The 15,234-nt window shown below is 40.8% G+C and overlaps 1 protein-coding gene across 1 annotated transcript in view; it reads right to left on the bottom strand.

Annotated features, from left to right (window-relative positions):
- Window positions 1-11,351, bottom strand: part of LOC110454380 (mucin-like protein) — a 41,717-nt gene extending 30,366 nt beyond the window's left edge. The window contains exons 1-6 of the mRNA XM_021503855.1: window positions 11,334-11,351; window positions 11,033-11,099; window positions 9,359-10,033; window positions 8,251-8,374; window positions 6,689-6,978; window positions 6,003-6,263 (exon numbers count right to left, since the gene is read on the bottom strand). Coding sequence (XP_021359530.1) covers window positions 6,003-6,263; window positions 6,689-6,978; window positions 8,251-8,374; window positions 9,359-10,033; window positions 11,033-11,099; window positions 11,334-11,351 — 1,435 coding nt within the window. The remainder of the gene's footprint in view (window positions 1-6,002; window positions 6,264-6,688; window positions 6,979-8,250; window positions 8,375-9,358; window positions 10,034-11,032; window positions 11,100-11,333) is intronic.
- Between the last annotated feature and the right edge of the window lie 3,883 nt (window positions 11,352-15,234).

The following is a 15,234-nucleotide window of genomic DNA, read 5'->3' as shown; positions in this document are numbered from 1 at the left end:
TAGTGGGTGTAGTAGTAGTAGTGGGTGTAGTAGTAGTTGGGGTAGTAGTAGTAGTGGGTGTGGTAGTAGTAGTTGGTGTGGTAGTAGTTGGTATGGTAGTAGTTGGTGTGGTAGTAGTTGGTGTGGTAGTAGTTGGTGTTGTTGTACTAGGTGTTGTTGTAGTAGGTGTTGTTGTTGTAGGTGTTGTTGTAGTTGGTGTAGTAGTAGTAGTAGGTGTGGTAGTAGTTGGTGTAGTAGTAGTAGTGGCTGTAGTAGTAGTTGGTGTAGTAGTAGTAGGTGTTGTTGTAGTTGGTGTAGTAGTAGTAGGTGTTGTAGTAGTTGGTGTAGTAGTAGTTGGTGTGGTAGTAGTTGGTGGGGTAGTAGTAGGTGGGGTGGTAGTAGTTGGTGTGGTAGTAGTTGGTGTAGTAGTAGTTGGTGTGGTAGTAGAGTTGGTGTAGTAGTAGTTGGTGTAGTAGTAGTAGGTGTTGTTGTAGTTGGTGTGGTAGTAGTAGGTGTTGTAGTAGTTGGTGTAGTAGTAGTTGGTGTGGTAGAAGTTTGTGTGGTAGTAGTTGGTGTAGTAGTAGTGGGTGTAGGAGTAGTTGGGGTAGTAGTAGTTGTAGTTGGTGTGGTAGTAGTTGGTGTGGTTGTAGAAGTTGTTGTAGTAGTAGTTGGTGTAGTAGTAGTAGTTGGTGTAGTAGTAGTTGGTGTGGTAGTAGTTGGTGTGGTAGTAGTGGGTGTGGTTGTAGTTGGTGTGGTAGTAGTTGGTGTGGTTGTAGTAGTTGTTGTAGTAGTAGTTGGTGTAGTAGTAGTAGTTGGTGTAGTAGTAGTTGGTGTAGTAGTAGTTGGTAGTTGGTGTTGTTGTAGTTGGTGTGGTTGTAGTTGGTGTGGTAGTAGTTGGTGTGGTAGTAGTTGGTGTTGTTGTAGTTGGTGTAGTAGTAGTTGGTGTTGTTGTAGTTGGTGAAGTAGTAGTTGGTGTAGTAGTAGTTGTTGTTGTTGTAGTTGGTGTAGTAGTAGTTGGTGTTTTTGTAGTTGGTGTTGTTGTAGTTGGTGTGGTAGTAGTTGGTGTGGTAGTAGTTGATGTGGTAGTAGTAGTGGGTGTGGTAGTAGTTGGTGTGGTAGTAGTTGGTGTGGTAGTAGTTGGTGTGGTAGTAGTTGGTGTTGTTGTAGTTGGTGTTGTTGTAGTTGGTGTTGTAGTAGTTGGTGTGGTAATAGTTGGTGTGGTAGTAGTTGGTGTGGTAGTAGTTGCTGTTGTTGTGGTTGGTGTTGTTGTAGTTGGTCTTGTTGTAGGTGGTGTTGTAGTAGTTGGTGTGGTAGTAGTTGGTGTTGGTGTTGTTGTAGTTGGTGTTGTTGTAGTTGGTGTTGTTGTAGTTGGTGTGGTAGTAGTTGGTGTGGTAGGATTTGGTGTGGTAGTAGTTGGTGTGGTAGTAGTGGGGGTAGTAGTAGTTGGTGTGGTAGTAGTTGGTGTAGGAGTAGTTGGTGTAGTAGTAGTAGTAGTTGGTGTAGTAGTAGTGGGGGTAGTAGTAGTTGGTGTAGTAGTAGTTGGTGTGGTGGTAGTTGGTGTAGTAGTAGTGGGTGTAGTGGTAGTTGGGGTGGTAGTAGTTGGTGTAGTAGTAGTGGGTGTAGGAGTAGTTGGGGTAGTAGTAGTAGTGGGTGTGGTAGTAGTTGGTGTAGTAGTAGTTGGTGTAGTATGTGGAAGTAGTTGGGTAGTTGGTGTGGTAGTAGTTGGTGTAGTAGTAGTAGTAGTTGGTGTAGTAGTAGTTGGTGTGGTAGTAGTTGGTGTGGAAGTAGTTGGTGTAGTAGTAGTGGGTGTAGTAGTAGTGGGTGTAGGAGTAGTTGGGGTAGTAGTAGTAGTGGGTGTGGTAGTAGTGGGTGTAGTAGTAGTGGGTGTAGTAGTAGTTGGTGTGGTAGTAGTTTGTGTGGTAGAAGTTGGTGTAGTAGTAGTTGGTGTAGTAGTAGTTGGTGTGGTAGAAGTTTGTGTGGTAGTAGTTGGTGTAGTAGTAGTGGGTGTAGTGGTAGTTGGTGTAGTAGTAGTTGGTGTAGTGGTAGTAGTAGTTGGTGTAGTAGTAGTTGGTGTAGTAGTGGGTGCAGTAGTAGTTGGTGTAGTAGTAGTTGGTGTAGAAGTAGTTGATGTGGTAGTAGTTGGTGTTGTAGTAGTTGGTGAAGTAGTAGTAGTTGGTGTAGTAGTAGTGGGTGTAGGAGTAGTTGGGGTAGTAGTAGTAGTGGGTGTGGTAGTAGTTGGTGTAGTAGTAGTTGGTGTCGTAGTAGTAGTTGGTGTAGTAGTAGTGGGTGTAGTAGTAGTTGGTGTGGTAGTAGTTGGTGTGGTAGTAGTTAGTGTGGTAGTAGTTGGTGTGGTAGTAGTGGGTGTAGGAGTAGTTGGGGTAGTAGTAGTTGGTGTAGTAGTAGTGGGTGCAGTAGTAGTTGGTGTAGTAGTAGTTGGTGTAGAAGTAGTTGATGTGGTAGTAGTTGGTGTGGTAGTAGTTGGTGAAGTAGTAGTTGATGTGGTAGTAGTTGGTGTAGTAGTAGTGGGTGTAGGAGTAGTTGGGGTAGTAGTAGTAGTTGGTGTGGTAGTAGTTGGTGAAGTAGTAGTTGATGTGGTAGTAGTTGGTGTAGTAGTAGTGGGTGTAGTAGTAGTTGGTGTAGTAGTAGTTGGTGTGGTAGTAGTTGGTGTGGTAGTAGTGTGTGTAGTAGTAGTTGGTGTAGTAGTAGTTGTTGTGGTAGTAGTGGGTGTAGGAGTAGTTGGGGTAGTAGTAGTAGTGGTTGTGGTAGTAGTTGGTGTAGTAGTAGTTGGTGTGGTAGTAGTAGTTGGTGTAGTAGTAGTGGGTGTAGTAGTAGTTGGTGTGGTAGTAGTGGGTGTAGGAGTAGTTGAGGTAGTAGTAGTAGTAGTAGTGGGTGTGGTAGTAGTGGGTGTAGTAGTAGTTGGTGTGGTAGTAGTAGGTGGTGTAGTAGTAGGTGGTGTAGTAGTAGTTGGTGTGGTAGTAGAAGGTGGTGTAGTAGTAGTTGGTGTGGTAGTAGAAGTTGGTGTAGTAGTAGTTGGTGTGGTAGAAGTTGGTGTAGTAGTAGTTGGTGTAGTAGTGGTTGATGTGGTAGTAGTTGGTGTGGTAGTAGGGGGTGTAGGAGTAGTTGGGGTAGTAGTAGTTGGTGTAGTAGTAGTGGGTGTAGTAGTAGTTGGGGTAGTAGTAGTTGATGTTGTAGTAGTTGGTGTGGTAGTAGGGGGTGTAGGAGTAGTTGGGGTAGTAGTAGTAGTGGGGGTGGTAGTAGTTGGGGTAGTAGTAGTAGTTGGTGTGGTTGTAGAAGTGGGTGTAGTAGTAGTTGGTGTGGTAGTAGTTGGTGTAGTAGTAGTAGTTGGTGTAGTAGTAGTGGGTGCAGTAGTAGTTGGTGTAGTAGTAGTTGATGTTGTAGTAGTTGGTGTGGTAGTAGGGGGTGTAGGAGTAGTTGGGGTAGTAGTAGTAGTGGGTGTGGTAGTAGTTGGGGTAGTAGTAGTAGTTGGTGTGGTTGTAGTAGTGGGTGTAGTAGTAGTTGGTGTGGTAGTAGTTGGTGTAGTTGTTTTTACGATAGTACTTTCGGTAGTAGTAGTTGACTCTGCTGCAGGTTAAGAAGAAAGCAATAAAGCATAAGCTGAAAAGGTTGCATCAATCAGCTGAATGTCTGACACGAACATGTTTCTACGGATGCTGCCAACAATTAATCTGTTTCTGGTGTCGTTACTTATTTTGCAACCTCATCACATTGCTTCCTGTGATGTATGTAATAGAAATGTAATTCTAAATATCACTCTTAATAGATAATATGCTTTCTGCATATGAAATGTCTTGTATGTACACAAATATAATACACATTTACCTCTCGCTACCTTCTCAAGAACACATGATTCTGAACAAGGTACTAATGGCCGTTAATTGTTTTCCCGATGTGTCAATTTCATTACAGTATAAATTATCCTGGTAACCTTGATAGAAGATTAATGCAATTTCGTTGCATCATGTGATATAGACCAACATTGGTCGTATGTTTCCCTAAAAGAACAGGTTTCAGCTGTTCTACGACCGAAAAAACAATGAAATTGGGTCAAGGTCGCTGATTTGATTGAAGAGTGTCTCCTTAAAAGACTAGGTACTAACTACAAAAAGATCGAACTACAAGTTCATATAAGAAACGGTAGATTATAAAAAAAAATAGTACAGGTTGTATCGGCTTTCAACGAATTAACAATACCACTATTTATTGCATCTATTGAAAAAATAAACTTTAAATTAAATTTTGTATTTCAGCCTTAAAAAGAATCTTACCCAGTTTAGAGAGGTCCCTAGTAACTTACAGCACGTCTACAACCTTTAACGCAGTTGAAGCGCTTGGAAAAACTTGCATAGCATGCGTTATAGTTGGGACACTTGTTTCACCTTTTTTATCATAAAAATAATGGAGGCACTTTTTACCAACATTTGTGTCACTTTGATAAGTTTTAAAATATCTGATACAGTTTAGTTACTTGTGGTACTTTCTATATAATTTGATACAATCGAGTCACTTGCGTAATTTTCTATCTAATGTCATCCAATAAAGTCACTTGTGTGACGTTCAATCACATATCAATACAGTTGAGTGCGTTACACGTAGAACAAATAATACAGTTAGTTCACGTATTTCTCATTTATGAGTTGTACATTTAAAATTAAGTTATCAATACAGTAGGCCAACATCTAAGTGCACTGCATCATACAGCTGTTTCGTCCGTCTAAGACTCATCGGTGATGCTAAGGGCCAATAAGTCGGAAATGAAAATAGGTCTAAACTACTGTCGAAACGTAGGGGATGGTACATGGACACTCTTAATTCATGGCTTAAAAAAAAAGGTAGAATGTGTATATTATGCACTTTGCCATTACTCAAAATAGATAACAGTGGCCACCAAGGTAACGGCAAACATCGGGGACTAAGACATTCACCAGCAGAGCCTACCATCTTGCATCTGCATCTTGAATGAGGAGTGTAATACACCACACAGGTGATTGTACTTTAAAACTGAAGTAATCGATATACAGTTTGCCAAAATTTATTACACTCCATCATACAGCTGTTTTGTCCTTCAAGGACTCATCCGTGCGTCACTTTCTCAATGGTCTTATTTAACTGAGACACTTTTCAGCGTCATTCTAAAGCATTTTTCATAGACAAGAGTGACCCGAGGCATCGCCTTCAATAATATCTAATGGAGTTTTAGTCACTTGTGTTATTTTCTATAATATTCTGATTTTGTCATCGAAGAATGTGAAAGCGTGTTCAGGTTCGTTATAATGCTTAACAAATGTGAGCACTAATAAGTATAACAAGCAAAAGTGCTGTTCGTAACGTGTCGTAAGGTGTCAATATCACCAGAAACTACTTTGTTGATAATAGCGTCAAATTATCTACTTAACCGGAAACCAGACTATTCATCATGATGTCGTAAAAGCCTTAACAAACAAAAAAATGCCTGTTTATGATAGCGTCGTAGTTATCCTAACCGGAAATAAGGCTGCTCTTAGTGATGTCGAAAACACCTTAGCCGGAAGTCAGTCTGTCCATGATTATGTGGAAAATAACTTAGCAGAAAACAAGTCTGACCATGATTATATCGGAAACACCTTAACCGGAAACAAGACTGTTTATGATGGTGCTATATTTTTTTTCTTCTAGAAATAACACTTGTGTTAACAGTGTACGTTATATACCATCAATTTCTTCAATGACGTGTGTTAAATTCACAACTGGCTTCCCAATGCTATTCTTTTCACATTTTATCATACAATGTGAATGTTTTACAACAATACTACCGATACATCCATTGGTTGATACAAGGTAAATGATATATTCCTCTTTTGAAAATATTTAAATAACTCTAATTTAGAAGTTTTAATTCACCCTGATTTTAAATAAGAATAAAAAAGAAGGTAAGTATGACAGAACAGCATCGCAAACGACACATACTAGGCTACCGCAAGCAAAACAACCCAAGGCAAACACAATACATCCGTGGGTGTACTTACCTGGTGTTGTCGTAGTCGGACCGGGGGTGGTCGTAGTTGTTGTCGCTGTAGTTGTTGTTGTCGGAGTAGTTGTTGTTGTCGGTGTAGTTGTTGTTTCCGGAGTAGTTGTTGATGTTGGAGTAGTAGTTGTTGTCGGGGTCGTTGTTGTTGTCGGTGTAGTTTTTGTTGTTGGAGTAGTAGTTGTTGTCGATGTAGTTGTTGTTGTCGGAGTAGTTGTTGTTGTTTGAGTAGTAGTTGTTGTCGGGGTAGTTGTTGTTGTTGGAGTAGTTGTTGTTGTCGGTGTAGTGGTGTGGTAGTAGTTGGTGTTGTTGTAGTTGGTGTTGTTGTAGTTGGTGTGGTAGTAGTTGGGGTTGTTGTAGTTGGTGTGGTAGTAGTTGATGTGGTAGTAGTTGGTGTGGTAGTAGATGGTGTAGTAGTAGTTGGTGTTGTTGTAGTTGGCGTGGTAGTAGTTGGTGTGGTAGTAGATGGTGTAGTAGTAGTTGGTGTAGAAGTAGTTGATGTGGTAGTAGTTGGTGTGGTAGTAGTGGGTGTGGTTGTTGTTGGTGTGGTAGTAGTTGGTGTAGTAATAGTTGGTGTGGTAGTAGTTGGAGTGGTAGTAGTTGGTGTTGTTGTAGTTGGCGTGGTAGTAGTTGGTGTGGTAGTAGTTGGTGTAGTAATAGTTGGTGTGGTAGTAGTTGGGGTTGTTGTAGTTGGTGTGGTAGTAGTTGATGTGGTAGTAGTTGGTGTGGTAGTAGTTGGTGTGGGAGTAGTTGGTGTTGTTGTAGTTGGCGTGGTAGTAGTTGGTGTGGTAGTAGTGGGTGTAGTGGTAGTTGGTGTGGTAGTAGTTGGTGTAGTAGTAGTTGGTGTAGTAGTTGTCGGTGTAGTTGTTGTTGCCGGAGTAGTTGTAGTTGTCGGAGTAGTTGTTGTTGGAGTAGTAGTTGTTGTCGGTGTAGTTGTTGTTGTTGGAGTAGAAGTTGTTGTCGGTGTAGTTGTAGTTGTTGGAGAAGTGGTTGTTGTAGGTGTAGTTGTTGGAGTATTAGTTGTGGTTGGAGTTGTCGTTGTTGTCTGAGTTGTTGTTGTGGTCGGAGTGGTCGTTGTTACTGGAGTTGTAGTTGTGGCTGGAGTTGTCGTTGTTGTCGGAGTTGTGGTTGTGATCGGAGTCGTTGTTGTGGTCGTTGTTGTCGTTGTTGTTGTGGTCGGAGTTGTTGTTGTGGTAGGAGTTGTCGTAGTTATTGGAGTGGTCGTTGTTGTAGTGGTGGTTGGAATGGCTGTTGTGGTCGGAGTTGTGGTTGTTGTCGGAATTATTGTTGTGGTCAGAGAGGTCGTTGTTGTTGGTGTTGTAGTGGTAGTAAGAGTGGTTGTTGTTGTCGGAGTCGTAGTTATGGTTGGAGTGCTTGTCGTTGTAGGAGTGGTCGCGGTTGTTGGAGTTGTAGTGGTGGTGGTAGGAGTAATTGTTGTGGTTGGTGTTGTCGTTGTTGTTGGCGTTGTAGTAGTGCGTGGGGTTGTAGTGGTAGTCGGAGTTGGAGTGGTCGTTGATGTAGGAGTTGTTGTTGTCGTCGTCGGAGTCGTCGTTGTTGTTGGAGTGGTCGTTGTTGTTGGTGTTGTAGTAGTGGTTGGAGCGGTTGTTGTTGTCAGAGTTGATGTGGTGGTTGTATTTGTTGTTGTGGTCGGTGTCGTCGTTGTTGCTGTGGTTGTAGTGGTGGTCGGAGTGGTCGTTGTTGTTGGTGTTGTAGTGGTGGTTGGAGTTGTAGTGGTGGTCGGAGTTGTTGTTGTTGTCGGAGTTGTTGTTGTTGGAGTCGGTGTTGTCGTTGTTGTCGTGGTTGGAATTGTTGTTGTAGTCGGTGCTGTCGTTGTTGTTGGTGTTGTAGTAGTTGTTGGAGTGGTCGTTGTTGTCGGAGTTGTTGTTGTGGTCGGAGTGGTCGTTGTTGTTGGTGTTGTAGTGGAGGTCAGAATTGTAGTGGTGGTTGGAGTTGTGGTTGTGGTCGGAGTTGTTGTTGTGGTCGGAGTTGTTGTTGTCGGTGTTGAAGTTGTTGTTGGAGTGGTTGTTGTCGGAGTTGTTGTCGTTGTTGGAGTTGTTGTTGTGGTCGGAGTTGTCGTTGTTGTTGGTGTTGTAGTGGTTGTCGGAATTGTAGTAGTGGTCGGAGTTGTTGTTGTTGTCGGAGTGGTCGTTGTTGTTGGAGTTGTTGTTGTTGTCGGAGTTGTTGTCGTTGCTGGAGTTGTTGTCGTGGTTGGATTGGTCGTTTTTGTCGGAGTTGTCGTTGTTGGTAATGTAGTGGTGGTCGGAGTTGTTGTTGTTGTGGTCGGAGTTGTTGTTGTGGTCGGAGTTGTTGTTGTTGTGGTCGGAGTGGTCGTTGTTGTTGTTGTAGTGGTTGTTGGAGTTGGAGTGGTTGTTGGAGTTGTAGTGGTTGTTGGTGTTGTAGTGGTTGTTGGTGTTGTAATGGTCGTTGGAGTAGAAGTGGTAGTCGGTGTTGTCGTTGTTGTTGGAGTTGTTGTTGTAGTCGGTGCTGTCGTTGTTGTTGGTGTTGTAGTAGTTGTTGGAGTGGTCGTTGTTGTCGGAGTTGTTGTTGTGGTCGGAGTGGTCGTTGTTGTTGGTGTTGTAGTGGTGGTCGGAGTTGTGGTTGTTGTCGGAGTTGTTGTTGTGGTCGGAGTTGTTGTTGTCGGTGTTGAAGTTGTTGTTGGAGTGGTTGTTGTTTTCGGAGTTGTTGTCGTTGTTGGAGTTGTTGTTGTGGTAGGAGTTGTCGTTGTTGTTGGTGTTGTAGTGGTGGTCGGAATTGTAGTGGTGGTTGGATTAGTTGTTGTTGTCGGAGTTGTTGTCGTGGTTGGAGTTGTTGTTGTGGTCGGAGTGGTCGTTGTTGTTGGTGTTGGAGTGGTTGTTGGAGTTGTAGTGGTAGTTGGAGTTGTCGTTGTTGTCGGAGTCGTCGTTGTTGTTAGAGTTGTTGTCGTGGTTGGAATTGTTGTTGTTGGTGTTGTCGTTGTTGTTGTTGTTGTAGTGGTGGTTGGAGTTGTCGTTGTTGGAGTTGTTGTCGTTGTTGGAGTTGTTGTCGTTGTTGGAGTTGTTGTCGTGGTTGGAGTTGTTGTCGTGGTTGGAGTTGTTGTTGTGGTTGGAGTTGTAGTTGTTGTTGTCGGAGTCGTCGTCGTTGTTAGAGTTGTAGTTGTAGTTGTAGTCGGAGTTGTTGTTGTGGTTGGAGTGGTCGTTGTTGTTGGTGTTGTAGTGGTTGTTGGAGTTGTCGTTCTCGTCGTTGTTGTAAGAGTGGTTGTTGTGGTTGGAGTTGTTGTTGTGGTCGGAGTTGTAGTTGTTGTCGGAGTTGTTGTTATGATTGGAGTGGTCGTTGTTGTCGGTGTGGTAGTTGTTGTTGGAGTTGTTGTCGTGGTTGGAGTTGTTGTTGTGGTAGGAGTTGTAGTTGTTGTTGTAGTTGTGGTCGGAGTTGTAGTGGTGGTGGGAGTTGTAGTGGTGGTCGGAGTTGTTGTTGTGGTCGGAGTTTTTGTTGTGGTCGGAGTTGTGGTTGTGGTCGGAGTGGTCGTTGTTGTCGGTGTGGTAGTTGTTGTCGGAGTTGTGGTCGGAGTTGTAGTGGTGGTGGGAGTTGTAGTGGTGGTCGGAGTTGTTGTTGGGGTAGGAGTTGTAGTTGTGGTCGGAGTTGTTGTTGTGGTTGGAGTGGTCGTTGTTGTCGGTGTGGTAGTTGTTGTCGGAGTTGTGGTTGTGGTCGGGGTTGTTGTTGTAGTCGGAGTTGTAGTTGTTGTTGGAGTTGTTGTTGTGGTTGGTGTTGTTGTCGTGGTTGGAGTTGTTGTTGTGGTCGGAGTTGTCGTGGTTGTTGGTGTTGTAGTTGTGGTCGGAGTTGTAGTGGTGAGGAGAGTTGTAGTGGTGGTCGGAGTTGTTGTTGTGGTCGGAGTTGTTGTTGTGGTTGGAGTGGTCGTTGTTGTCGGTGTGGTAGTTGTTGCTTGAGTTGTGGTTGTGGTCGGAGTTGTCGTTGTAGTCGGAGTTGTAGTTGTTGTCGGAGTTGTCGTTGTAGTCGGTGTGGTAGTTGTAGTAGGAATGGTAGTTGTAGTTGTCGATCCTGAAAAAAAGTTATATAGCTTCAAACTCTTTGAAGTGTAATAATGAATTCATTACCATGATTTATCCGCTAAAAACATCTGTCACAGCTTTGGAATTTCGAAAAATAGCTATAAAGTACACTTGACCACGTGGTCGTCCTAAAATTATTGTTAGCGTGTTCGGCTAGTAGTGTTTACTTGGATTTTTGTCGAATCGTATGAAACCAGCAGAGACGCATCGAGGAATGTTAAAAGTCACAAAACTGGAACTTGATACAAATATTCACGATTTTGTGCCCATGTAGATCGTATCAAACGATCGGAAAGACACACGAGATAGGACCTTCACACATTTTAAAATCATATCAAAGAACAACGACAACTCCCAACTCCTTTAACTTTTGTGAAACCGTCTTGTAGGCCACACGTATAAGCCAAATCTAATAAGCAATCTTTTCGAACTGATTAAAATGGTCTTATAAATCGAGTGTATAAACTGGTATAAAATGCTGGTTTCTTGGGCTATAACTCTACTGAACACAGTACTATTTTGATCAGGACTACGATTTAAAGTAATACAATCTATAATATGACTTTTACGCTCATTTTTATCCTGGAAACTTTTCTAATTTTGTCTTTTTAAAATGCGTCTCATTACATTATTTATTTGATCTCATATTTGGAAGGAAACAAAATGATAAAAGAATGTTATGTTTTAAATTACAATATATAAAAGAATGTTTGATACATTACAATGTACTTCGAACTACAACATTATACCTTAAACTATAATACAATATACCGTTAATACATTACAATGTACTTCGAACTACAACATTATACCCTAAACTACAATACAATATTTAAACTACAACATTATACCCCAAACTATAATACAATATACCGTTAATACATTACAATTTACTTCAAACTACAACACAGTACCCCAAACTACATGAGTAGCCACAATACTAGTTTACCAATAACAAAATGAATGAAAGTCGATTGTGATAACTCACCTAGTGTATGCTCTATATCAATAAGGACCAGCCATGAAAGGAAGCCGAAAAAGAGCATGTACCGCATCTGTAAAACAAGAAAGTAAGGATGAAAGCTGGAAATACATGTTTACACAAATACGTTGGTCAAACTTAATTTCTGCGCAAACACGGTTACAGATTCTCATGTACGTACAACCCGAAATAATACTATTCTAACTTCCACATTCGGTATACATTCTGTACGGGGCCAACTTAACAATTAGTGTCTATATTACTGGCATAATGGAATCAAATAATCCCGCTGTTAATCTGGTCTTACGGTGCTGTTGAAAAGCATCCTGAACGACTAATGATAGAGGACAATCTAAATATAGCTTCAATATCACATTACCTATCATGTGATTTTATAATCAATGAAAAACTACCTTTCTCAGCTCCAGGAACTATTTTACAAAGTAATCATAATCTTTTTTTGCTTTTGAATATACCCATTCCGTTTTGAAACTTCTTTTCTTTTCTTTTGAACAATAAAGTATCTATGAAAACAAACCGGCAACATTGTTATCATTTGCCACGCACTCATAAGGTAAATTCAGTTATTACAATAGCTTAGGCGAACTTTATTTTTGTGTCTGTTTTTGCTGCATGTATTTATCAACTTTTGTTATCGTGTCGAAAGTAAAGGCGTTGTAATAAAGACACGACATGTCCATCAGTGCTGAATACGGCAACGGTGACGGGGTCAAAATGTGAGGCATAACGGCTAGGAAATACACATCTGAAATTGGCATTCGCTATCAAATGATTCAAATGGCTTTTGCTAATAACTCAATTTTCACCGTGCGTTTTTTGGCCTCGGTGATCGTACCGTAGCTGTTATGATCGATACTAACAATTAACAATCAATATAATTTCGTCAGACGGTTTCTTTTTTCATTTTATATAACAATATATTTTAGCCGAGAATATCAATTAGTGGACATAGTTTCTGTGCTAGCTTTCGTGCCTTTCCATGATGCTTCACACATGTAAGTCATGTATGTTAGAAATGTTGCAATGTCTCTTATCGCGTCCGATTTCAGATGATGAAAACAATAACTATCACGTGACCATGCTCTCGCAATCATAGTCTGACGCGGTCTTGTCGTGTTCATCGAATTGATCGCAAGGCCGGTATTACATTCGTTCTGCAACTCAGCAACCACTACTGGATTCGGTATGTAAAAGGAAAAAAGTTTGAACACCATTAAATAAAACTAAAAAAAACTTTCAACACTTCAAATAAAAAAATCAGAGGCGTCGCTCTTTTCATGCATTTCCATTTGGCATATAACATAATTAGCAGAGAAACGATTATAGCTAAGAAAACATATTGACGGAAAATAGAAATGCTATTCTTAGTGTTCGCTCCTTCTCTGCTCCGCATCTAAGTCAATTAAACGCTTAATCCTAATGTGACAAATGCTCTGCAATCTCAGCCGCTTCCGGTGAGCATTGGGCTCACCCAGACTCCGTCAATTGTCGGAAATTCCGGTTGTTTTCATTAGATTTGAAGCTAACAAATCTTCTCCTTACTTGGAAAAGATCGATTAATGAGAATGAACCCCACCCTCCCTGTATCTTATCGGCATTAATGGCGGGAAATAATGTCCGTCCAATGATAATGTGTTAATGTCGATATATGGTGAATCATGGCTATTCTGCCCGGTCACATTGTTTCTCTGTCACTGTAACAGTAGAAGTCATGAACACAGTATCAGAGATGATATTTCGGATAGCGAAATGATTAATAGGATGAAATGCTCGACGAAACTACCTGAAACAGCCTATAGATAGCACCTACCTGTCATGCATTACAAAATAAATTCATAATTCTTTCCTTTGTATAATTAATCCTTTTTTAATCCTTAAAAAAACCCACTAATACAATGCACATTTGAAAATGAATGTTAAGAGACATTGTTTGCTTGCAGGATTCTCTTTTTCCGTATTATATATATAGAGAGAAAAAAACCCGAGCACGTACCAGTGTTTACATATAAACCGTCAGTGAATTTTTTTTTACTCGGTTATGAGTCATAATTTAATTCTCTTAGAATGACTATACACTAACAAATAAACTCTGTGACTCAGAGCAACCAGCGCTGTATGTGAACTGCATATGACACAGAATCCCAGATGTTTTCTTCAAAAATCACAGCGACATGTCAAGTCTACTAAATCCTACCGTTTAGATTGGCTCATATTCATATTTCCGGCGATGATATTCTCACAATATTTGCAGTAGAAACACAACTGTCTTACGATCGCTCCTATCAAGTTCCCTATGAATTGGTCGCTTCTACGTAAAATTGCCTTTTGTGATCATATTAAAAACAATTCTACAAACCAGTGATTGCAAAAGGGCTGATTAAGCAATGACTTATCAGGATGTTCATGTAAAACATTGACATATTTCTATTATGTTTTAAAACTTTTGACATTCTGCTTCCACTAGCCCTTCACCACTGGGTCGCGGGTTCGAGAACAACGTGGGGCAGTCGCCAAGTACTAGCCGTAGGTCGGTGGTTTTCTCCGGGTGTTCCGGCTTTCCTCCACCACCAAAACCTGGCACGTCCTTAAATGACCACAGCTGTTAATAGGACGTAAAACACAAACAAACTAAACCAATTCAAACATTCGCCTTTTTAATAAATAGACCATTTTAGGAAGAAGATAAATTCACGTCTTATTATTTTCTGTTAAATGTTCCTCATGTCAGCATTACTTAGTTTATTAGTAATATCCGACACGTACAATGACAATGAGCAATTGTACGATATTTGAGAAACATAATATTCGATTGTTCCTGTTTCTAATAAATATGTTATACAGATATTAGAGTAATGTGGTAAACATTATTGAAAAAGAACTAATTTAGTGGTGACTTATTAATCAACAGTAATAAATCCTGCCCTTCTTTAATCATCAAGATAATAACTAAGCCCTCCCCGTACTGTACATTTAGCGTCTGATGAGATCGTGCTATCGTCCAGGTCTCATTATAGGGTGACCGCGGTCAGTGGTCAGTGCTTTCCCACTGTGTAAAGTCAATTCCATTGATGTTTACATGGTAACCAGGCTAACACGTGGTAATGTGGGATGTATGCAATAATGATCCGATATCCAAAATGGCGGATTAAATCTGAGCTGGTTAACCTTGTCATATGAGAGGTTCGGGAATCCCGTTAGTACTCTCTTTCTCTGACTATCGTGGTTTGGGATTCCCGTTAGTACTCTCTTTCTCTGACTATCGTGGTTTGGTATTCCCGTTAGTACTCTCTTTCTCTGACTATCGTGGTTTGGTATTCCCGTTAGTACTCTCTTTCTCTGACTATCGTGGTTTGGTATTCCCGTTAGTACTCTCTTTCTCTGACTATCGTGGTTTGGTATTCCCGTTAGTACTCTCTTTCTCTGACTATCGTGGTTTGGGAATCCCGTTAGTACTATCTTTCTCTGACTATCGTGGTTCGAGGTATCCTAAATATCTCCAACATCGCTGTATGTCCAAAACCGGTAGGTATATAGTAGGTATATATATATATATTCATTAAAATCACAATTATATTTTTACATAGGTTGGACTGAACAGAACCACATATAAATACTTAAGTAGTCCTTATCGGAAATTGGTCATAAGATAGTTGTTAAGAGCAAATCAATTAGGGACGGCCAAGAGAAAGAAAATACATCGCACACATAAATACGCAGTTTTTATAGCAGTTATTTCTACTTCCGGTTCATTACATATCGTATGGAGAGATTGACGAAACGTTGACATCGCGGATCCATCAATAGTGGCGCAACATCAGTTGGACATAGTATCGTTACACCTAAGAGTGACACTGAGAAGGATTCAAGTTCCTGTAACTGGTATCATTGTGTTATCTGACATCTAACAGGTGGGCGTGAGGGGCCAGACCGCTTACACGTACTTTTATAAGGATTACAAATAAATATCCTTATATAATAGGGAGAATGTGGAACTGATCAACGCAATTGTTCGTCGCTTTGTTAACAAAACAATTAATTAGGCGTTTACGCACTTTCCTGTTTGCTCATGGTCCACTAGGACATGTTATTCAAATTCTTTAATATCGTAAGCGATATACAGCTTATTATTTTTACTTTAACGTTTAGCACTCATACAACGGCAAGAGTCCGTAATCAGCTTCATTAAG

The sequence above is a fragment of the Mizuhopecten yessoensis genome, unplaced genomic scaffold (genome assembly GCF_002113885.1).
Source record: "Mizuhopecten yessoensis strain PY_sf001 unplaced genomic scaffold, ASM211388v2 scaffold917, whole genome shotgun sequence".
Taxonomy (NCBI): Eukaryota; Metazoa; Mollusca; class Bivalvia; order Pectinida; family Pectinidae; genus Mizuhopecten; species Mizuhopecten yessoensis.
Note: the sequence above shows the minus strand (reverse complement) of the source record. Positions and strands in the feature narration are given on the sequence as shown.